The sequence below is a fragment of the Mustela putorius genome, unplaced genomic scaffold (assembly GCF_011764305.1).
Source record: "Mustela putorius furo isolate JIRA1106 unplaced genomic scaffold, ASM1176430v1.1 tig00003858_pilon_pilon_pilon, whole genome shotgun sequence".
Classification (NCBI taxonomy): Eukaryota; Metazoa; Chordata; class Mammalia; order Carnivora; family Mustelidae; genus Mustela; species Mustela putorius.
Window position 1 is genome coordinate 28,284,601 of NW_025422010.1, and position 25,679 is coordinate 28,310,279.

General features: G+C 34.0%; 1 protein-coding gene and 1 pseudogene across 2 annotated transcripts in view; both read right to left on the bottom strand.

The window, feature by feature from the left end:
• Positions 1–25,679, bottom strand: part of CCDC178 (coiled-coil domain containing 178) — a 442,343-nt gene that overhangs the window by 351,203 nt on the left and 65,461 nt on the right. For both annotated transcript variants that reach the window (XM_004742898.3, XM_004742897.3), the window contains 4 exons: positions 21,715–21,797; positions 19,109–19,309; positions 13,912–14,132; positions 7,440–7,582 (listed from right to left, as the gene is read on the bottom strand). In XM_004742898.3, the coding sequence (XP_004742955.1) occupies positions 7,440–7,582; positions 13,912–14,132; positions 19,109–19,309; positions 21,715–21,797 (648 nt within the window). The remainder of the gene's footprint in view (positions 1–7,439; positions 7,583–13,911; positions 14,133–19,108; positions 19,310–21,714; positions 21,798–25,679) is intronic.
• Positions 24,036–24,151, bottom strand: LOC123387688 (annotated as a pseudogene).

The following is a 25,679-nucleotide window of genomic DNA, read 5'->3' on the forward strand; positions in this document are numbered from 1 at the left end:
GTTTATTCCAATAAACAGAATAAAGTAAAAGTGATGGAATATCATCTTTATGATTAGGTAGTAAGAGCTGTGACTTTTGTCTTGCTGGCACTTTCTTGCTCTATTGCTTATTTGCTCTGACGAATTTAGCTGCCATGTTTTGAGGTGCTCTGTAGAGAAGCCCACATGACAAGGACACAATCTAGGCCAACGACCCTGAAAATCAACCTGCGGGGCGCCTGGCTGGCTCAGTGGGTTAAGCCGCTGCCTTCGGCTTGGGTCGTGATCTCAGGGTCCTGGGATCGAGCCCCGCATTGGGCTCTCTGCTCAGCGGGGAGCCTGCTTCCTTCTCTCTCTCTCTCTGCCTGCCTCTCTGCCTACTTGTGATCTCTCTCTGTCAAGTAAATAAATAAAATCTTAAAAAAAAAAGAAAAAGAAAATCAACTTGCTAACAACCAGGAGTGTGATAACAAGGAGTGTTTTACTTAATTTGGTCTGCTTGATCTATCGTTTTCTGACAGAAAAAACCTGATGCTAGTCAATTTATTCTTATAATGCTCAGTTTCTTTACATTATGCTTATAATGCTCTCAGCAGTTTCTTTACATATTTCTAGGTTATATTAAGTGCATATGATTTTATAGTTTTTCTATCCTAATAGATTTTCATATACATATATATATATATACATATATGCATATATACATGTACACACATGTATTACTTTTTAAAGATTTTTATTTATTATTTACTTGAAAGAGCAAGAGAGAGAGTGCAAGAGGGAGTGCAGAGGCAGAAGGAGAAGTGGACTCACTGCTGAGTAGACTAACTGCTGAGCAGAAAGTCTGATACAGGGTTCCATCCCAGAACCCTGGGATCATGACCTGAGCCCAAGGCAGACGGTTAACCTACTGAACCACTCAGGTGCCCCTAAGCCTGGAATTTTAAAACTCAGCAGCCTCTGCTATGGGAGAGCCTAGAGGGCAATAGAAAGTCCCTGCCCTTAAAGAGACAGCAAAAGAAACAGCCACAAGGATAGCATAGAAGCAGCAGTTTTAAAAATGTCTGGGGCATACAGGAAGGAGAGTTATTTACTCATCTCACAGCATGTATCATAGGAGCAGGGATAGCAGGGAAACCTCTCCAGAAATAAAAAAGCTGGCAGGTGTCATTTCTCTCCCTTGCCCCCAGCATAAACACATGGCTACCTACAGGAATCAGTACAGCAACAATGCTCCCTACTTACCTGTACCAAGTCGTAACCCCTCTAAGTACAGCAGATCCATCCTTTCTAGTCATGCTTGCCATGTCGCTGCACTGTGGCATCCCTCCCCCAGAATATTGGTGCAAACCCTGCCAAAACCACATCATCTACCCATGAATTTTGTGGTGCCTGAATTCTAACAGCAAGGTTGGAAGGTCTCATTTTGCAAGCAGACCAGTGTGTACCTTGTTAAAATGCACCTCATCTAGCTCAGACCAAATATTGCCCACAAAAAGCAAAGAGAGCTTCTGCAAATGACTGGACTAAAGGAAAGAATGGCCAGAAAACAACAGGAGGACATAGGCAACACACATAAGAGACACTCCTGAAGTGCCTGGGGAACACTGTAGGAACTCATCCTCATAGGGCCATTACGTGCAAGAGCTTACTTTCCTAATATAGAAACAGATATGGAGAATTAGACAAAATGGGGAGACAGAGGAATATGTCCCAAATGAAAGAATAGGACAAAACCACAGCAAGAGACCTAAGTGAAACCATGTAAGTAATATGGCTAGTAGAAATTTAAGGTAATGATTATAAAGATACCACTGGTCTTGAGAAAAGAGTGGAGAACATCTGGGAGGCCCCTTAACAAAGAGATTAAAAGAGCCAATTAGAGATGAAGACTACAATAATTGAAATTAAAACTACACTTAAAAGGATAAATAGTAGGCAGAGGAAGGAGAGGAACAAATTAATGACTTGGAAGAGTAATGGAAAACAATCAAGCTCAGAAAGTGAGAGAAAAAAGAATTATACAAATTAAGAATAAACTTAGGAACTCAGAAACTCCATCAAACATACTAACACTTGCATTATAGAGGTCCCAGAAGAAGGAGAGAGATAAAAGGGGCAAAAAAAAAATTATTAAAAAAAGAGAATATCTGAAAACTTTCCTATTTTGTGGAAGGAAACAGATATCCAGACCCAGAAGGACAGATATCACCCCAACAAAATCAACCCAAGGAGGTTCACACCAAGACACATAGTAATTAAAAAGGCAAAAGGTAGTGATAAAGAAAGAATTTTAAAAGTAGGAAGCGAAAAGAAGAGAGTTATATACAAGGGAAACCCTGTGAGGGTATCAACAAATGTTTCAGCAACAAACTTTGTAGGCCAGAAGGAGTAAAATGATATATTCAAAGTGGCGAGCGGGAAATATGTGCAGCCAGGAATACTCTAACCAGAGAGTCTATTATTCAAAATAGTAGGAGAGACAGAGAGTTTCTCAGACCAAGGAAAACTGAAGGAGTCATGATCACTGAAACCAGTCCTACAAGAAGTATTAAGGAGGACTCTCTGAGTGGAAAGGAAAGACCATAAGTGAAAGTATGAAAAATAGAAAACACAAAAGCAGGAAAAATAAGTGTATCCATAAAAATCAAACAAGTGATTTACAAAATAAAAAGACATAAAACATGACACCATATACTTAAAACTTGGAGGAGAGAAGAGTAAAGAATGAGTTCCAACTTAAGCAACCATCAACTTAATCTACATTGTTATGTGGAGAAAATGTTATATAAAAACCCAATGGAATCCCTCCCCAAAACAGTATAAACTATGAAAGAGAGCAAGAGAAGAAAAAAATCAGAGAAAATCTACAAAAACCACAAAATAAATAACAAAATGGTAATATATCCATAATTATCAATAATTACTTTGAATATAAATGGACTAAATACTCAAGAAAAAAGACAGAGTGACAGAGAGATAAAAAATAAGATCCATCTATAAGCTGTCAACAGAGACTCATTTTGGAGCTAAAAACACATGCAGAATAAAAGTGAGGGGACAGAGAAACATTTATCATGCAAATGGATGTCAAAAGTAAGTAGGGATAGCAATACTTATAACAGACAAAATAGACTTTTAAACAAAGACTGTAATAAGAGACAAAGAAATGCATTATAAAATAATAAAGGGGACAATCCAAGAAAATATAACAAATATAAATATTTATATACTCAACATGGGAGTACACAAATACATAAAGAAGTTAATAAAAAACTTAAAGGAATTAATAGATAGTAATACAATAAGAGTAGGGGACTTCAATACTCCACTTACATCTGTGGACAGATCATCCAAACAGAAAATCAACAAGGAAACAGTGGCTTTGAATGACATACTGGATTAGATGGACTTAGCATTCTATCCTAAAATAGCAAAATACACGTTCTTTTCAAGTCAAGTGTACACAAATATTTTCCAAAATGGATGATGTATTAGGCTATAAAACAAGTCTCAACAAATTAAAAAAAAAAACATTTAAGTGATACTATACATCTTTTCTGACCACAATGCTATGAAACTAGAAATCAACCACAAGAAAAAGTCTGGAAAGACCACATATACATGGAGGTTGAATAACATACTACTAAACAATGAATGGGTCAACCAAGAATTCAAAAAAGAAATGAATAATTACATGGAAACAAACAAAAATAAAAATGAAAGGATCCAAAACTTTGGGATGCAGAAAAAATGGTTTAAAGAGGGAAATTTATAGCATTACAGGCCTATCTCAAGAAGCTAAAGTCAAACAAACAAACAAACCACCTAAAGTTACACCTACTGTGATCAGGAGCTGTTTTTTTAAAAAGATCAACAAAATTGATAAACCTCCAGGCAGACTCATCAAAAAAACAAAAACAAAAACAAACAAAAGGCAGAAAAAAGAGAGGGGACTCAAACAAAATTACAAGTTAAAGAGGTGAAATAACAGCAAACATCACAGGAATACAAACAACTGAATGAGAATATTATGAAAAATTGTATGCCAACAAATTGGACAACCTAGAAGAAATGGATAAGTTCCTAGATATATATAACCTACCATAACTGAATCAGGAAGAAATAAAAAATTTGAACAGACTGATTAGCAGAAATGAAATTAGATAAGTAGGGGCGCCTGGGTGGCTCAGTGGGTTAAGGCCTCTGCCTTCAGCTCAGGTCATGATCCCAGGGTCCTGGGATCGAGCCCCACATCGGGCTCTCTGCTCCATGGAGAGCCTGCTTCCTACTGTCTCTCTGCCTGCCTCTCTGCCTACTTATCATCTCTATCAAATAAATGGATAAAATCTTAAAAAAAAAAAAACAAAGAAATTAGATCAGTAATTAAAAAACTCCCAACTAACAAAAGTCCAGGGCCAGACAGTTTCAGAGGTGAATTCTCCCAAACATTTAAAGAACAGTTAATATCTAATCTTCTCAAACTATTGAAAAAAATAATAGAAGAGGAAGAAAAACTTCCAAATTCATCCTGTGAGGCCAGCATTACCCTAATACCAATGAAAATAAAGGCACCAATCAATCAATCAATCAACCAATCCAAAAAAGTGTATCCATAAAAACCAGTCAAACCCACCCCCTCCCCCGAAAAAAACAAACAGAATTACAGGCCAATATCACTAATAAATGTACATGCAAAAGTTCTCAATAAAATACTAGCAAACCAAATCCAACAATACAGTAAAAAAAAAAAGTCATTTACCATGATCAAATGAAATTTATTCTCAGGATGCAAGGGTGGTCCAGTATTAAAAAATCAATCAACATGAGGCATCACATTATAAATGTATAAAAAGTATAAGGGTATAAAAAGAGAAAGTACAAAAATCTTTTCAATAGAAGCAGAAAAAGCATTTGACAAAGTACAACATCATGCATGATAAAAACCCTTAACAAAGGAGGTTTAGAGGGAACATACCTTAACACAATAAAGGTTTTAAAAGAAAAACACACAGCAACCATCATACTCATTAGGGAAGAACAACTTTTCACATATGGTCAGGAACAAGACAAGGATGTCCACTCTCACACTTTCATTCAACATAGTACGGGAAGGCCAAGCCATAACAATCAGACAACAAAAAGAAATAAAAGGCATTCAAATATTTAAGGAAGAAGAAAACTTTCACTATTTGAGATAACATAATACAATATATAGAAAAGCCTGAAGACTCCACCAAAACATTTAGTAGTTCTGATAAATGAATTCAGTAAAGTCACAGTATACAAAATCAATGTGGAGAAATCTGTTGCATTTTTTTTTCTTGTTTCAAGGTTTTATTTAAACTCTAGTTAGTTAACACACATTTCTATACACTAATAATGAAGCAGAAAAAGGATAAATTAAGAAAATTATCCCATATATAACTGTACCAAAAAAAAAATAAGGTAACTAAGAATAAACTTACCAAAGAAGTGTAAGATCTATACTCTGAAAATTGTAAGACACTGATGAAACTGAAAATGACACAAATAAATGGATAGACATTCCATGCTCATGGATAGGAAAACCAGATATTGCTAAAATGTCTATACTACCCAAAGCAATCTACATGTTAAATGAAATCCTTATTAAGATACCAACAGCATTTTTCACAGAACTACAACAAGCAATTCTAAAATTTATAGGGAACAAAAAAAGACTCCAAAAAGCTAAAGCTATCTTGAAAAGGAAAAGCAAAGTTGGAGACATCACAATTCTGGACTTCAAGCTATATTACAAAGCTGTAGCAATCAATACAGTACAGTATTGCACAAAAACAGACATATAAATCAATGGAACAAAGTGGAAAACCCAGAAATAAATCTGCAATTATATGGTCAATTATTCTTTGACAAAGGAGGAAGGAATATACAATGGGGACAAAAAAGTCTCTTCAATAAATGGTGGTAGAAAAACTGGACAGCTACATGCAAAAGAATGAAACTGGATGACTTTCTTACACCATACACAATAATAAATTCAAAATGGATCAAAGACCTAAATGTAGGACCTGAAACCATAAAAGTCCTAGAAGAGAGGTCAAGTAGTAATTTCTCTGACATTGGACATAGCAACATTCGTCTAGACAGGTTCCTGAGGTAAGGGAAATAAAAACAAAATAAAGTATTGAGACTACATCAAAACAAAAAGCTTCTGCACAGTGAAGGAAATAAAAAAAAAAAACTAAAAGGCAATCTGTTGAATGAGAGAAGATGTTTGCAATTGACATATCTGACAAAGGGTTAATAAGCAAAATATATGAAGAACTGACAGAACTCAACACCCCAAAAAATAAATAATCCAATTTAAAAATGGGCAGAAGACACCTATAGACATTTCTCCAAAGAAGACATCCAGATGGCCAACAGACATGAAAAGATGCTCAACATCACTCATCATCAAGGCAATGAAAATCAAAACTACAATGGGATATCACCTCATACCTGTCAGAATGACTAAAATAAAAAACACAACATACAACAGGTGTTGGCAAGAATATGGAGAAAAAGAAACCTTCGTGTACTCTTGGTGGGAATGCAAACTGGTGGAGCCACCATGGGAAATAGTACAGAGGTTCCTCAGAAAGTTAAAAACAAAACTATCCTATGACCCAGTAATTGTACTACTGGGTTATTTACCCCCAAAATATGAAAACACTAATTCAAGGGGATACATGCACCCCTATGTTTATTGCTACATTATACATAGTAGCCAAATTATGGAAGTAGCCCAATTGTCCATTGATTTATCAAGATAAAGAAGATATGGTGTACATATAGAATAGAATATTACTCAGCCATAAACGGAATGAAATTTTGCCATTTGCAACAACATGGCTAGAGTTCAGAATATCATGCTGAGCAAAATAAGTCAGTCAAAGACAATTAACACTTGATTTCACTCATATGTGGAATTTAAGAAACAGAACAAGTGAGCAAAGTGGGGGGGAAAAGAGCAAATAGAGAGACAAATCAAGAAACAGACTGGTAACTACAGAGAACTAATGGTTACCAGAGGGGTTATTGGGTGGGTGGGTGGGGGAAATGGGTGAAATAGAGGGTGGGGATTAAAAAGTACATTTATCATGATGAGCCCTAAGTAATGTACAGAACCGTTAAATCACTATACAGTACACCTGGAAATAATATAATACTGTATCTTAACAATACTGGAATTAAAATTTTTAAAAATTTGTAAATAAAATGACAGAAAAATAGTACTTTAGGAATCTATACATATGTATATTACATATGTAAAAGACACATATCTTAATTTATATATAAACGTGGTCATAAGATAAATATAGGTTATTGAGATTCTTTCTCTTTATCTGAATTTTTATACAGGAATATAAATTACATTTTAATCAATATTTTTGTTCTAAATGCTGTAAGCAGCGTTAGTGAAAAATTCTTACTTGTAGGCTTCTATGGTTGTTTCATCATTATGAAAGTCTTGCTCCATGTTTTGTCTAATTTGTTTAACATTCAATTTGGCATTTTCAACAGTTTCTATAGCTTCTTCAAGTTCTTCTTGAGTTTGTTTGTATAATTCCATTGCCTAGAAATGAAAATTATTTTTGTTAATACATGAACTTAATGTGTAATTAAAAGAATCAGGTAAGAGAAAAATCAGAGATAGGACTTAAATTTAGGTAATTTTGATCTAAAAAAAAAGTCCTTTACATCAATTTTCTTCCCATATTATTCTATTAGCACAGTAAATTTTTAGGTTTCCATTAGCTTGAAAAGCATCAATACGAGGGATGCATAAAAGATATTGAAGAAAAAAGTTCAGTATTCCAGGTGATATGAGCAAAACAAAATATTCATTTTTTTAATATAATTTTTTATTTTTTATAAACATATATTTTTATCCCCAGGGGTACAGGTCTGTGAATCACCAGGTTTACACACTTCACAGCACTCACCATATCACATACCCTCCCCAATGTCCACAATCCCACCCCCTTCTCCCAAACCCCCTCCCCCCAGCAACCCTCAGTTTGTTTTGTGAGATTAAGAGTCACTTATGGTTTGTCTCCCTCCCAATCCCATCTTCTTTCATTTATTCTTCTCGTACCCACTTAAGCCCCCATGTTGCATCACCACTTCCTCCCTGATATGAGAAAATATTCATTTTTAACCTACAAAAGAATCATTATTTTTTATTGTTTTTATTGTTGAAATAATATTTTACTGTAGAAAACAGATGAAAAAAATAAGTGAAATCAACTGTAATCCTATCAGGAATAATCATTATTATCTTAATGAAAGGGTCCAAAATATTCCATTTTTATAGTTTTTATTAATTATCAAATATCATAAACATTCTCCCTTCCCTCTCCATTTCTCCATTCTCTGTCAACCTAGAGAAGAAGTGGTTGTAGTCTGGACCTCCTGCTGGAAAGCCCGAGGGAAGGAAGTACAAGGCAGTAGTAGGGAGTGAACAGTCCTCTCCCCAGTGGGTCAATTGGTAGACTGAAATAAAGCAATTGCCTCCTGAAAAAAGCAATAATGTTCACTAATGTTTTGAATAGCACAGGTAGTAGTAACCTCTACAAGATTATCCTTCAGGCATAGGAGTGTAGATGTACACATTTTAGTAGAGAGCAAGGAACACACCAGAATGATGAGCTAAGCGAAGAGAGTGTAAGAGAATTCCTAATATCAAATAGACCATGTCCAACTTCTCAGTGCCTTTAGAAGAGGTAACTTGTGGGCATTGCTGGGGTGATGGTCTCCATGTTGGGAACCAGGTTACATCATATGAGACAAATTCATCTCCAAGGCAAGCTCTTGAGTTGGGTTTGTGTGGCACTGTTATATACTTCCGCCATTGATACTCCAATTGATGTGGATAATACTCTTGTGGCTCAGTGGTGTTATGAGGCTGGGCTGCTAGCAGAATTTGGAGGCAACAGAACCTTGGAGCTTGATTTGCAATTATCTGCAATTTGCAAGATATGCACTAGGGCTCAAGCACGCTGACTAGAGGCGTTCAGTCCTTTAAGCAGTTAGTTTTTTTAGCATATCTCTAGCCAGAACCTCAAAACTGAGTCAAGACAGCAGAATAAAATAAAATAAAATAAAATAAAATAAAAATAAAATAAGTAAATTTTATATAAGTTATATATATATATTATATAAGTTATATGATAAAGGACTATAAATAAAACACTACACTATACTTCCTCTGGCCCCTAGCAATCACTAATCTGTTTTGTTTTATGGATTTATCTGTTCTGGATATTTCATATAAATGAAATTATACAGAATGTGATTTTTTAAAAAGATTTATTTATTTGACAAGAGAGAGATCTTAACCCACTGAGCCACCCAGGTGCCCCAACATGTGATATTTTGTTTTTAGCTTCTTATTTAGCATAATGTCTCAAAGTTGATTTATGTTGTGACATATAACAGTATTTCATTTTTTAAAATTTCCTTCCTGTGGTATAGATATATCACATTTTATTTAGACATTAATCAGGTAATGGACATCGGGTTGTTTCCACCTTGGGCTATTACAAACACTGCTGCCATGAACATTTATGTACAACATTTGCTTTTGTTTCTTGGTTATCAGTTTTCAGTACTTTGGAGTATATATCTCGGAGTATAATCCCTAGAGCATATGGTATTCAGTGTTAAACTCTTTGAGGAAATGCAAGCATCTTTTCCACAGCATCTGCAACCATTTTATATTCTCACCAGCAAGGTGCCACAGTTCCAATTTCTTCACATAGACACTAAAACTTGTTATACTCTGTTTTATATTTATTCCCATCCTAATGGCTGTAAGTGGTATCTCACTATAGTTTTGGTTTGCATTTCTCTAATGACTAATGATGTTGAGATCTATCTTGTTAAATGTTTGTTACTCAAATACCAAAAGTTGTTGGGAGAGTTGAACACTTGATTAATATAGAATCATTGGTTGCTGTGCAGTAATACTTCATTGCCAGTTTAACCAAAGTGACAATAAAATATTTTTAAAAGTAATGTGATTTTTAAAGAGCCGTAGTCTTTCCTAAGTGAGGAACTTCTGTTTACTTAAATAATCAAGAATATAATAAAATAAATATAAAGCATAGAGAGTTATTTTAGTAGGACAAAGAAATCTCTGTAATCTAGGCAGATGACACAAGGAAACATATATCTTTAATAGCTTCTTTTAAGGGCAGATCAATAGTCCAAAATTATGTATTTATTTTAACAGATAGAAAACAAGATTCTAGTTTTGCATTAGTATAATATTTGATATTAATGCTCTTCTTGAAAGTCTTATAAATAAACACATCAGACAATGGCCACCTTTGATAATAAATAAAATTGTCTTTTCACAAACCAAAAAAAAAAAAATGTTTGTTGCCTATTTGTATGTGTTTGGAGATATATCTATTCAAGTCCTTTGCCCATTTTTAACTTGGCTGTTTGTCTTGGGTTGTTGAATTTTAAAAGTTCTTTATATATTCTAGGTACCATACCCTTCTGAAATGTATAATTTGCAATATTTTCTCCCATTCTATAGGTATACATTTTTTTTACTTTTCTGATAGTATCTTTTTTACTTTTTTTCATTGACACACAGTTGACACAAAAATTAGTTTCAGAAGTACAAGACAGTGATTCAACAAATCCCATACATTACACTGTGCTCACCCCAAGTGTAGCTACCATCTGTTACCATATAACACTAATACAGTATCATGACTATATTGCCTAATCTGTACCTTTTAAAAAGAAAGTTATTTATCTGAGAGAGAGAGGGGGAAGGCATGAGATGGGCAGAGGGAGAGGAAGAGAAAATTTCAAGCAGACTCTGCACTGAGTGTGGAGCTTGACATGGGGCTCAATCTCACAAACCTGAGATCACCACCCGGGCCAAAATCAAGAGTTGGACACTTAACTGACTGGGCCATCCAGGTGCCCTTGTTATGCTATACCTTTTATCCTAGTGGTTTATTCATTCCATAACTGGAAGCTTGTTCCCCCCATTCCTTTTCATCCATTTGCCTATCCATCCACTTCCTCCCCTGGCAGATACCATTTTGTTCTCTGTATTTATAGGTCTATACCTGTTTTTCAGATTCTACACATAAGTGAAATCATACAGTATTTGTCTCTGATTGATTTATTTCACTTAGCATTATATCCTCTAGAGGTCCATCCATGTTCGCACAAATGGCAAGATTTTGTCATATTTTATGGCTGAGTAATATTCTATTGTGTATATATATATGTATATTAATATATATATACACACTACATCTTCTTTATTCATTCACCTGTCGATGGACACTGATGTTGTTCCCATATCTTGGCTTTTATAAAAATGCTGCAATAAAAAAAGCGGTACATATATCTTTTCAAATTAGTGGTTTTGTTTTATTTGGGTAAAACCCCAGTAGTGGAATTACTGGATCATATGGCATTTCTATTTTTAATTTTTTGAGGAACCTCGATACTGTTTTCCACAGTGGCTGCACCAACTTACATTCCCACAACAGTGCATGAGGGTTCTTTTTTTCCTCATATCCTTGTCAACACACTACTTTTTGTCTTGTTGGTTCTAGCTATTCTGAAAGGTGTAAGGTGATATCTCATTGTGGTTTGGATTTACACTTCCCTGATGATTGTGATGTTAACCATCTTTTCACATCTTTTCTTCTTTGGAAAAATGTAATTTCAGGTCTTCTGCCCATCTTTTAACTGTATTACTTATTTTTTGGTGTTATGTAAGTTCTGTACATATTTTGGATATTAACTTTTTATCAGATATTGATAGTGTCCTTTGGCACATAAAAGGTTTTCATTTTTTTATTGGGTACAATTAATATATAATAATTTCAGGCATAAAACATATGATTCAATATTTCTATATATTGTGAAATTATCACCAGTGAGTCTAGTTAACATCCATTGCCATACATAGCTAGAATTTTTTTCTTGTGATGAGAACTTTTAATATGTACTGTCTTTGCAACTTCTGAATATATAAAACAATAGTACTAACTATAGTCAAAATGCTACATGTTAAATCCCCATGACTTACGTATTTTATAAATAGGAGATTGTACTTTTTCACTCCCTTTCCAGTCATCTTCTAAACCCTGCATCAGGCAACCACCAATCTGTTCTATCCATGAAACTGTTTTTTAATTTGTTTTTTTCTTTTGATTCCACATATAAATGAGATCATATGGTATTTGTGTTCCTCTAACTTACTTCACTTAACATAATGTCCTCAAGGTCCATCCCTGTTGTTGCAAATGGCAAGATTTCACTCTTTTTTTTAAGCGAGCAATATTCCATTATATGTGTGTGTGTGTGTGTATGTATGTATGTGTATATATATATATAATACTTATCACTAATATATATACACATATATGTGTGTATATACATACACACACACACACACACACACCCATACCACATCTTCTTCATCCATTCATCCATTGATGGACACTTAGGTTGTTTTAATATCTTGGCTATGGTAAATAACGCAGCAATGAACATGGGGGTGCACACATCTTTTCAGTTTGTGTTTTTTCTTCTAATAAATATCCAAAAGTGAAACTGCTGAGTCATACAACAGTTCCATTTTAATTTTCTGAGAAACTTCCATTCTGCTTTCCACAGTGGTTGCGCCAATTCACATATCCAGCATACAAGGGTTTCTTTCTCTCTACATTTTTGCCAACACTTTTTACTTCTTGTCTTTTTGATAATAGCCATTCTGACAAGTATGAGATGATCTCTCACTGTGGTTTCGATTTGCAGTCCCTGATGATTAGTGATATTGATGATTAGTGATATTGTTGTTGGTACAACAACCAACATGTACTTATTGGTTGTCTGTATGTCTTCTTTGGAAAAATACCTATTCAGATCTTCAGCCCAATTTTAAGTCATATTGTTTTATTTTGGTGTTGAGTTGTATGAAGTTCTTTATTTCAGATATTAACCCCTTATCAGATATATGATTTGCAAATATTTTCTCCCATTCAATAAACTTTCATTTTGTTGATGTTTCCTCTTGTCATGCAGATTTTTAGACTGATGTATCCCCACTTGTTTATTTTTGCTTTTGCTAGCTTTATTTTTGTTGTCAAATCCAAAACAGCAAGTAAAATGAATGAATAGTAGTTTGACCTCTAAAACAACTTGCAGATTAAAAAAAAACAACTTGCAGAAACTGTTAAAATGGCTGATACTATTTGAAAAACAAAACAAAACAAAAAAACCATTCATTATGCTTAAATATGCATATATAAATATACAAAATTCACCTCGAGACAAATTTTGCTGATAAGGTTATCTTTGGAGAGTGAGGAAGGAAAATGGAATCGCTGAGAATACAGGACTCACTTAACAACTCTTTTTACTTTAAAAAAATAAAAAACAAATATGAGTTAAATCTGCTCATTCAGTGGCAGGTATAAATAATTTATTTTTCTATAAGTTTCTATTTTTCTATATATATTCTTCAATTCCACAAAAGGAGAGTTAAATGTTAATTAGTAATTGAAAAGATTTTATAGTTAATTACCATCAACAATAAAATTGACTGATATATTCTGCTTGCATTCTCTCCCAGTTTGATTTAAAACTTCAAAAATTATCATGTTGTTCTAAATCTCCAAAATTCTATTAGTAGGTTGACTATTATTACTCCTAAGTATAAAACAGAAGATGACACAGTTTAAATGATTATCAATTGATTGTATTATGTGTAGTTTAATAGTTCTTTTAGGAAATTAATAGTGGGTTAATTTTCAGTGAAAATGAAACATTTAAAGATATTAACTTCTTACAGCTGAAATATTTTGTACAACTAAGTAACAATCTATAAAATGCATATCCATTCATTTATTCATTTACCTCAAATTTCTTTGTTTGAAATTCTTTCAGAGCTTCAAGTTCTTGGTTCTGTTTTGAGTTAATTAGAGGACCAAATTTATTCATGTAGTCTATGTCTGCTTGAAGCTTTGCATTAACTTCTTCTAATTTTGCCTTTTGTTTCTCAAAATGTTTTAGTTGATAAGCTTTATCTTCAAGATGCCATTGTAATTCTACAATATCTCCCAAATAGGCCTCATGTTCTAGACATACAATAATAACAAAAGAAAATCCGATTTTAAAACAAGAACTCCAGAAAGAAACCTTTATTTGATAATAGAGACATATGAAATATCTTAAATTCAGAAATTACTTATCCATGAAGCTTACTAAATTAGTAACACTTAGTAGTGCATTATAAAATATATTGCTTTCATCATTTATCATCAAAGGGATTAAAATATATGTTTTATAAGCTAAAAAGTGTTCTAGTATGAATCCTGTCTATTACAACCAATCTATATACTGGGTTATGTATAACTATTCTATGAACTACAAAATGGGAAAAACTGCAAGAGTGGAGGCCTTCTAAAATTATCTAGAAGTAAAATGATGTGATAGGAGTTATAAATGTCAGAAAGGAAAAGGAAAAAATAATTACTATTTTCTGTTGATACAATTATATATCAAAACACACACAAAAAATTGAAAATTATTACAAATAGGATAGCTTATATTAAAAAAGGTTTATTGTTGTAAGCCACTGAGTTCCAAGGTGATTTGTTACAAATCATTATTGTAGTAAATAACATTAATTCACATGACAAAATGCAAACCAAAATTAGAAGATTTAACATTGTGTTATTGCTAAGGTCTTCTTTCATAGTAGAAGGACCTTGTGAGCATTTCTATGGGACACAACTGTCTTCACACACCATCCCCTCTGAAAGATCAATCCCTAGAACACTCTCCTAAACTCCCTTTCACCAGTCTCAACATTCATGTTCTTTCCAACTCCGATTATGCTATCCTTTTTGCTACTTCCCATTTGTACCCAGGACTTTACTCCTTCAAGGTTATCTGTCTTCACCCTTCCTATATTGAGATTGTAAAACAGCAGCTCCTAGAATTGTGTTAACATACCATTCAAATACATAAACCAGTACTTAAACCAATCTGTGGGGTTTTTTTTTTCTCTTCCTTTAGGAAATCAGTCATTGCCCAATCAGTCATGGCCCATGGACCCATGAATATAGGTTAAGGGAAGGACAGGGAATCAGGGAATCTAAGGAAGCAGGTACAATAAAGAGTACCAGGGAAATCTGAGTCATTAGTTTATTTGGGCCTTCAGATGCTGCTTGGGTATAAGTGTACATACTCTTATTTTGTAAGGAAACACAGCTGTGCATATCTAATTCTATATTTTTTAAGCTTATGTAACACCCGATTTCTAATGAAAAACTTACTTCTGATTATCTTTTTTGAGAGGAAAAATAAAAAGACATTTACTAGATTATTGGCTGCATGTTGGGTGCCAGTGGCTGTCATTCTGTGGGGGAAAGGGGAATGCAGTGGCCTAGTAGAAAGGAAAGTAGTCAAGGGTATATAACCCCACCCTCACTCTTTTCCATTATCTTCCATGGTTTCTTGCCACTCTCCCAGTGGTTGAACCAGCAAGAGGACAGATTACAAAAGATATGTTTGATGCAGTCCATTATCAATCAGACTCACTGATCACAAAACAAAAGATACAAGCATGGGTGGGTTGGTTAGGGGGATGAATGGATCTGGAGGACTGACTACAAGATATCCAAGAAAAAATGGAATTTCCTTAATATTTTCATTAATTATAAATGTACGTTTTTCACAAAAATTATTTAAAAATTCTATAAACATCACACTTAATATTAAGGCTGCTAAGGAGATTAAGCATTTTTCTTGTCACATAAGCTAGAGATTTTGAGAATCCAAAATCTTTAAGAATATATACTTCTGTAACCTGTAAAAAAAATTTTCTAAAATTTAGAAATTATATCCTAAATGTATCCATATAACGGCAATATATTCCTGACAGCACACTACTTTTCAGGAATAGTTTACAAACAGAAGTCACCTAAAAACTATAGAGTAAAAATGAATTTAAATTTCATTGCATGTGTTAGCTACTTAAAATAAAGCAGATGAAAATAAATTTCAGTTTTGTAAGTAGATCTTTAATAGTTTTAAAAAAGATCTTTAAATAGATTTTTTTTTAAAGATTTCATTTATTTAACAGAGAGAGACAGCAAGAGAGAGAACATAAGCAGGGGGAGTGGAAGAGGGAGACCCAGGCTTCCTGCTGAGCAGGGAGCCCAATGCAGGGCTTGATATGGGGTTCGATCCCAGGACCTTGGGATCATGACCTGAGCTGAAGGCAGATGCTTTCCTGACTGAGCCACCAAGGTGTCCCTAAAGATCTTTAAATAAAAGACAGCTCAAGCAATAAATTATCACCAATGGCAAGAATGTATTCCATCACTGAAATGTATTTATAAGGTATGGAAAATGTGCATGTAAGTATCTCAATTTAATTTTATTTTGGTAATTCCTTAAGTAGAACTTCATACAACCCACGAACTATAATATCTTCTCTAATAAAGGCCATATGAGATTATATAGAAAATTATTAGCAAAATATTAAATAAAACCAGCTACCACCGACTATTCTACTACCACTGACAAGGAAAGGCTTCCCAAACATTTTCAAAAATTGCAAGGGTGTCTGGGTGGCACAGTTGGTTAAGTGTCTGACTCCTGGTTTCAGCTCAGGTTGTGGTCTCAGCATTGTAAGATCCAGCTCTGCCTTGGGCTCCATTTGGCGTGGAGTCTGATTCTCTCTCCAGTTCCTTCGGCCCCTCTCATCCTCTCTCTCTCTCTCTCAAATAAACACATAATTCTTAAAAAAAAAAAAACAAAAAACTCCAGATGACTCCTTGTGAATGTGAATGTGAATCTGCTCAAGAATTTACTGGGCTCCAGAATTTCCCAGGATGCCTATTCTGAGCCTATTGTACCTTTGGTTGCCTCTAAGACACCAATATGTATGTAAGTATGTATTTATAAATTATACACTTATGTTCTTTTTTTTTTTAAGATTTTATTTATTTATTTGACAGAGAGCGAGATCACATATAGGCAGAGAGACAGACAGAGAGAGAGATGAGGAGAAGCAGGCTCCCTGCTGAGCAGAGAGCCCTATGCGGGACTCGATCCCAGGCCCCTAGGATCATGACCTGAGCCGAAGGTAGAGGCTTAACCCACTGAGCCACCCAGGTGCCCCAACTTATGTTCTTGTATTAGTAGAGTATGCACATCATAAATTCTATTCAAAAAACTTGTGAATCAGAACAAACTCACTCCAAGCCTGAATTATTTACTTCTATAAATAGCTATAGAAACCAAATGTTTTGTAAAATGCACACTTTAAAGTGTGGGTAGAAAAAGGCCTACTCTAACCTGAGTTTAGAGCACTTTTTGCATAATTTTTAGAATTAACTCTTTATTAAAGGGCAACAAAGAGCATAGACAGGGGCAGAATTAAAATCATCCAATCTAGGCTCTGGGCAATTTCCTGCTTCTTGAGTTCTGCTTCAGAAGGGAGTGAACAAAGGGTGAGTTCAGTCTGTAAGCTCAGTATTAATTTAAAAGGAGTAAACAGTCACTGAACCTACACTTAATTTATTTTATTGAAATAACAGAATCGAGGAACCACTGGTAAACTCTATTTTGTCAGGTATAATAATGGCAAAACTAAAACCCCAATAACCAAATAAGAAAATAAAAATAATAAAGTTTATAAATATAAAAGTTCTAATGTTTTCTTGCAACTCCCTAAAATGTTCACACTCTACTTGGAAACTATAATTTTAGAAGACATATAACAAAGGTATATGCGAGTGTTCAGTCTGACAAATAATTTAATGTCTCAGGGTAAAACAGCCTCCCTTTTCCTCTCAAAAGTGTCTTAGTTTAAATGATAGGTTTATAAGCACCCTAATATAACCGTTTATAAATAATGTGAATCCAGAATTAAGATTTCTAACTGAATTAAAAGTTATTTATAAACAAAGTCTGGCCTCAGTAGAATCATATAGTAGGCATGCTTAATAAGCAGTGTTTGGAGAATAAAAAATCCAGTACCTTTAGACTGCTTAATACTTGAGGATAGGTCTCTCATTCTGTGGTCTAAAAAACCTAGTATTTCCTTTTGAAGCATCTCCAGCTTTATTGTCTGCTAGAAGTTCTCAAGATCTACTACTGAATTCTCAAAAGCAGATGCATGTTGCTCAAATATCATTTTAAAACTCTTTTATTTTCCTAGATTTAAAGATTTGGTCAATGACACCAATTGGAAATCACTTAAATTTCTAAGTTTCAAGTACTCAAATAATGTAGTCATCATGGGAAGTATGTGCCAAAAGTTTAAATGTCCCACAGGCACCATAAATACTATGGAATTATCAGCAAACACCAAACAAAGTGAGGACTGTCTCCAGGATTCATCATTCAGTTCTCACAGTAGCTTTACGGAGGGTGCAAAGAATCTTGGGCCCAGGTCTGACGTATGCTTTCCCAGTGGTTCCTACACTGCTGACACAGGGCTTGGCTTATAACCCACTGGGGCAGGGCCCATGCACCCCAGCTGATGTACAAGCAAGTGTGACCTGGAAATATGCCTCACCTGCCCATCTATATCCTGGGACAGTCCATAACCTGGGACATAATCCCAGATTAGGCCCCAGAATCAAATTCAAGGTCTGCTGCAAGGAGTTTCCTTATTGCAGACACAGATGAGGAGAGGCTAGATGTCAGGCTATGCAGAGGTGGAGGAAATTAACCTGCTTTCCTGCTCCCCAAATTTCTTCTTTTATTTTTCTTTTATTAAAAATCTAGAGATGGCTTGGGAAAAAAAACAAAACAAAAAACAAAAACAAACAAATACCAACAAACAAACACCAAAACTACAGAAGGTCCAGGTTTACTCACTGCAGTCCCAGCTACATAAATGTTACCAACATTATCATTAATAGCATTTATGAAAAGCACACTGTTTGGATGCAAAACAATATGGTCAGAGTTGACTTTTTTCCAAAGCTTCAATTGATTATTCATGCCTCTCAAACAAAAGAAATGAAATGAAATGAAATGAATATGAATATGAATATGAAAAAACTCTTATTATTCTTATTCTAATTATTACCTTTCTGCACAGCTAATGGAATTTCTTGAAGTCTCCAGATTGACCAAGAATCAATTTTCATGTGAATCTTTTTCTTTCTTGATTTTTGTTGTTTTAAAGCTTCCTCAGCTTCTGCACGGTCAGTTTCTAGACTTTTAATGAGATAAATGGCCTCTGAGAGCAATGTTTCCATTTCCTGCTTTAATTCTGGACACTTTTCATCTTAAAATAGAAATATATATTCACATTTGTTAATGAATCAGCCTATAAACTAGGTGGTGGGAACATAGGTACTAATGGTATCATTTTCCTTTTTAATATTTATATGTTTAATAAGAGAATTTTAGAAAAATGAATTAGTCTTTTAAAGAGTTTTATTATAATAAAATAATAACATTAATTATAACCTTTGAAGACAGATTTTGAAGTGAACACTTTGTAAAATAGAATAGAGGAATTTCAAGCAATATCTCCTTGTATATTTTATCTAAAAATTTTTTTTCATAAGCTATATTATAGAACTTTATTTTTATTCTTGTATTTCCTCTCATTCTATGACAAAAGAAAATCATAATGATTACATCAGATAAATACTGAAAATCCTCAGATGATTCCTAGAAACATGATACTTTATAATCCTTATCAGATAATAACATCCTTAGTTAGCCCTGCCAGGAATTCATTGTTTCCAAATTCCATTTATTTAGTTATAACACAAATTGACTCGTAATGAGAGAAATTTGTAATTACTGGTTCACAGCTCTGAAAAGATATGGTTTAATGTTAATAAAATGATTAACATGGATATTCATTCACCTATTTATACTAGAAACACGCAGAGAGCCTGTTATGTTCTGGGCAATACACTCTCTCCCTAGAGATAGATCAGTAAGGAAGATGGATATGGGTTCCACTCTGGTGAGATTTATACTTGTAAACAGTGACTTTTTCCAAAATGTGACATGACAAGAAGACATAAACAAACACAAAGTGTCGAGAAAGGCAAAGCCTCAGAGAGCTGAGTCTAGAAGAAAAACAGTAAAACAGGTTCAAAATAAAGGTAACTAATAGACCTCTGCTTTGTTTTGTTTTGATTTGGACAGTAAAGCAATAATTTTCTGCTAGAAGATATTACATATTGGTTATAAGTGCAAGCTCAGTAGTCACAGTTTCTATTTCTAACCTAGTAAGCCTATCAAAGAAATTCGGCATGCTGCCTGAAAAGAATTCTTGAGAAACAGGTCTCTCTATTGTAATGCATAAAAATTATCGTTTATGGACTGGACCTTGATTTGGCCACTGTTTATTTGTTCTTTGTCTTCTTTTTCCAGAATCTACCATATCCTGGGCATTTTACATCCTTAATTGTCTGTTTTTTTCATAACAATATACACAGTGAACACTGTGTTCTCCAGCCAACTTATGATCTATTCAGTTTCTATAAAGAGATTCTGAAATGTTTAATTAAATTAATGCCACTTAAATCACTTCTGATGTGATAAAAATATGTTTTACCAAAGACATCTATCATGTTTCTACACAATCTTCTGTACTGTTTTTATGATAGCATTCTAAAATAGATGCTATTTATAACTTCAGATGCCTCCAATTCATTGTATTGAATCTCTCAGTTTTTTCCTACAATATCATCCAATTAGTTTTACTATTTCATATTGAGTAGGTGAGTAACCACCTGTAATTTTTTTTAGCACAAACACTTAATTACAATAGATCTTGTCAACCTGATACTGTCTTGCACTTTGGGATCACGTGTATGAGTTTACAATAACATAACTGCAGTTAATTTAACTGTTATTATGTCCATTAACATAGTAAGCTTCTAGCATTCGTCATGTGAAAAATTAATACATAACGAATAAGATTTTTTCTAGATATTAATAGTGAAAAGGAAACAGTAAAGACAGAGCCTCACTATGAGAGACAGCTTTGAAAACTATATATATGCAATATATACACATTATATATACAATATATAATATATATAGTGCATGTATTAATCTTAATTTATACATATATAAATATTTTGTATATATTAATATATTAAATATAGAATATTAATATATTTATAAATATATAATATTACATATATTTGTAAATATATTTATAAATATATTAATATTATATACATACATATTACATACAAAATATAAATATAGTAGAGCTTCCATGTCCAGTGTGGTAGTCATGAATCCCATGTGATTATTTACATTTAAAAAGTGTTAAAATTAAACTGAAAAATTAAATACTCAGTCTTCCCAGCTACATTTCAAGCAGATATTTTATGTGGCTACCAGATGACAGAAATAGAGAACACTTTGATTATCCCAGAAATCACAACTAGACAGCACTGAATTACAGTTAACTTCTTGGGAGGTAGGGAGAGATCATTATATATCGGGACCCAGTCCAGTATACATTATATTAAATATTTTTTGAATTTTGTTGTTTAATTAAATGATATAGAAGGCTCTTTCCTCTATTAGATATTCACAAGAATTATAAAACTCTTAAAAATGATTATTGTAAACATTAAAAATAAGTTAAATGAAAAGTCAATGAGCTTTTAAATATAACTTCATTTATTTAAGTATGAGGTCCAACTTTACCTCTCTCTTCTGGTTTAACCTCTTTCACTGGTGTAGCAATACTCCAGTCTTCCTTCTGGTCTTGTGTGGAAGAAGTTCTGCTCCTATATAAAGTTATTAAAACAAATTTTAGGTGATCCTCTCACATTAAATTTTAAATGTTTATGGTAGAACTTACTATACATGCTAATGCTATTATACAAGAAAATAATATAGCAAAATTCTAATACGTAATAGGCTTTACATTTTATGGTAAATTAACAGAAACTCAAAATTTGTTACAAATGACCTAAAAATATTTGAGAGGATATTAAAGAAGTTTGTTTTTGTTTTTGTTTTGTTTTTAAGATATTGTTTATTTGCTACAGAGAGAGAGAGAGAGCGTGAGCATAGGCAGACAGAGTGGTAGGCAGAGGCAGAGGGAGAAGCAGGCTCCCTGCTGAGCAAGGAGACCATGTAGGACTTGATCCCAAGACGCTGGGATCATAACCTTAGCCGAAGGCAGTGGCTTAACCAACTGAGCCACCCAGGGCGTCCCTGTTTTTGTTTTTTAAGAAAATGAATTGGTCTTCCCTAGATAGTGTTGCTATCAGAAAAAGGGGGTTTAATTGAGAATAATTTGAGAGCTATTTCTCTAACTTCAGTTTAGAAGTTTGGGGTATCATATAAAATCTAAGGACCAAAAATGCTTTTTCAGATTTGAAATCTTTTTAAAAAGATTTTATTTATTTATTTGACAGAGAGAGAGAGATCACAAGTAGGCAGAGAGGCAGGCAGAGGGGGGCGGGGAAGCAGGTCCCCTGCTGAGCAGAGAGCCCTATACAGGGCTCGGCCCCAGGACCCTGGGACCATGACCTGAGCTGAAGGCAGAGGCTCAACCCACTGAGCCACCCAGACACACCCAGATATGAAATTAATAACATTTTAGCAAAATATCCAAATTAAAATGTTATTTTTTTTCTAAAGAATTTTTCTAGGGGCATCTGTGTTAAGCATCCACCTTGGGCCCAGGTCTTGATCTCAGGGTCCTGGTGTCCAGCGCTATGTCAGGCTCACTTAGCAGAGAGTCTGTTTCTCCCTCTCCCTCTGCTCCTCCTCCCCCAGTCCATTCTTCATGCATTTGTGCATGTTCTCTCTCTCTCAAATAAATAAATAAATAAATATTTTAAAAAATGTTTTAAAAAATTGTTGTTAAGTTTTCATCATATTTAAAAAGAAACATTTTTCCTCTGATAAATGTTATCAGAAAAACAATATCAACAACAAAGCAGGTAGTGATATTTTTATTGTTATTATTTTTTCTTATTAAAGAAGCATTATAAATTAAACAAAGTTTATACATACCAAAAATCATATTATAAAATAATCCATATTAATTTACTCTTCTTAGCTATAACAGAACACTCTAATGATATTTCAATTTTTATAAAATTAGTCATAAAATATTGTATGCTGCTTTAGCTATATGACATTGTTTCCTATATATTTGACTATAGTTTAATATTTCTGATGGCTGCGTACTATTTATCTCATTGTTGTTCCACAATTCATTTAGAAAAGCTTGTTTATTATGAGGTCAGGGAATTATTCATCATCTTTTCTCCATTAGTTTCAACTTTATTTTTAAATATTTTTGTTAAATAATCTAATATTTTTTCTTGCTTGTTTGAACACTAAAAAAGGTTGAATCAGTATGTTGCACACTTGAAACTAATTAATATTGTGTCAACTATACTCAAAAACTAAAAATAAAAGAAACATTCACACCATAAAAACTAAAGAAAGAAAGAAAGAAAGAAAAACATGAAGGTTGCTGGAAGAGGCGAGAGCACTTTATATAAGGTACAGTGGGTGTATATGCAATTGATGAATCACTAAATTCTACTTCTGAAACTAATAAAGAAAATAATAAAAATTGTTGCACATAATTGAATCCATTTTGTGTATTTTTTTCTAAAATTTAGTAATTTTTGGACCAGCAAAATCGTTTTGATTCTTTTTTTTTTTTTTAAATTTGAGAGAGAGAAGGAACAGCAACAGGAGGAGGGGCACAGGGAGAGGAAAAAGGACTCCCTGATGAGCAGGGAGCCCGACATGGGACTTGATCCCAGGACCCTGGGATCATGACCTGAACTGAAGGCAGATGCTTAATTGACTGAGCCACCCAAGTGCCCAATTCTTATTTTTTTTTAATTGAGGCAAAAGTCCCATAACACAAAATTAACCATTTGAAAGTGTAAACTTCAATGGCATTTACTATACTCAATGTTGTGACTATCATCACCAGCTAGTGCCAAAACATGTTTATTACCTCGGAAGAATTGCCCCTCATTTTTTTTTTTTAATATATGGAACGCTTCATGAGTTTGTGTGTCATCCTTGCAGAGGGGCCATGCAGAGGGGCCATGCTAATTTTTGTATCATTCCAATTTCAGTGTATGTGCTGCTAAGTAAGCCTCATATTTATTGAACAACCTCTCCCCTCTCCTTTCTACCAGCCTCTGGCAAGAATCAATGTGCTTCCCATCTCTATGATTTACCTGTTATAGATGTTTCATATAAATGGAATCATGCAACAGGTAACATGTTGTATTTGTTTTCTTTAACTTAGCATGGTGGTTTAGAAGTTTATCCACATTACAGCATCTATCAAAATTTTATTACTTTTTATGGCTGAATAACATTCCATTGAATAGCTATGCCACCCTTTATTTATACATTAGTCTACTAAAAAAAAGTTTACTTAAATTCAATTAGCCAGCATATAGTACATCACTAGTTTCACACGTAGTGTTCAATAGTGCATCAGTTGCTTATAACACCCAGTGCTCATCACATCACATACCCTTCTTAATGCCCATCACCCAATTACCCTATCCCCCACCAACCACCCCTCCAGCAACCATGTTTTTCCTATAGTTAAAGAGTTTCTCATTGTTTTTCTCCCTCTCAGAGACTTCCCAATAAGTTTTCCCTCCCTTCTCTTATGGTCCCCTGCACGTTTCTTATAGTTTCTTATATTCCACATATGAGTGAAACCGCAGGATAATTGTCTTTCTCTGACTTATTTCACTCAGCATAATACCTTCCAGTTCCATCCATGTTCATGTAAATGGTAAGTAATCATTCCTTCTGATTGCTGAGTAATATTCCTGTGTGTGTGTGTGTGTGTGTGTGTGTGTGTGTGTGTACGCATGCGCGCACACGTGTGTGTGTATCCATTCATCTGTCAATGGACGTCTCAGCTCTTTCCACAGTTTGGCTATTGCAGACATTGTTGTTATGAACATTGGGGTGGACATGTCTTTTTAGATCAATACATTTGTATCTTTGGGGTAAATACCTAGTAGTGTAATTGTTCCACCACAGGGCAACTCTACTTTTAACTTTTTCAAGAACCTCATACTGTTTTCCAGAGTAGCTGTACCAGTTTGCATTCCCACCAAAAGTGTAAGAAGGTTCCCCTTTCTCCACATCCTTGCCAACATTTGTTATTTCCTGTCTTGTTAATTTTAGCCATTCTGACTGGTATGAAGTAATATCTCATTGTGTTTTTTACTTGTATTTCCCTGATGGTTGAGTGATGTTGAGCACTTTCTCATGTGTCTCTTGGCCATTTGGACGTCTTCTTTGTGGAAATGTCTGTTCATGTCTTCTGCCCATTTCTTCACTGGATTCTTTGGTTTTTGGGTGTTGAGTTGGATAAGTTTTTTATAGATTTTGGATTTTAGCAATTATCTTCTGATATGTTATTTGCAATTATCTTCTCCCATTCTGTAGATTGCCTTTTAGTTTTGTTGACTGTTTCCTTTGCTGTGCAGAAGCTTTTGATCTTAATAAAGTACCAAAGTTCGTTTTCACTTTTGTTTCCCTTGCCTTTAGAGACATGTCCACCAAGAAGTTGCTGTGGCTGATGTCAAAGAAGTAGCTGCCTTTGTTCTCCTCTAGGATTTTGATGGATTCTTGTCACACATTGAGGTCTTTCA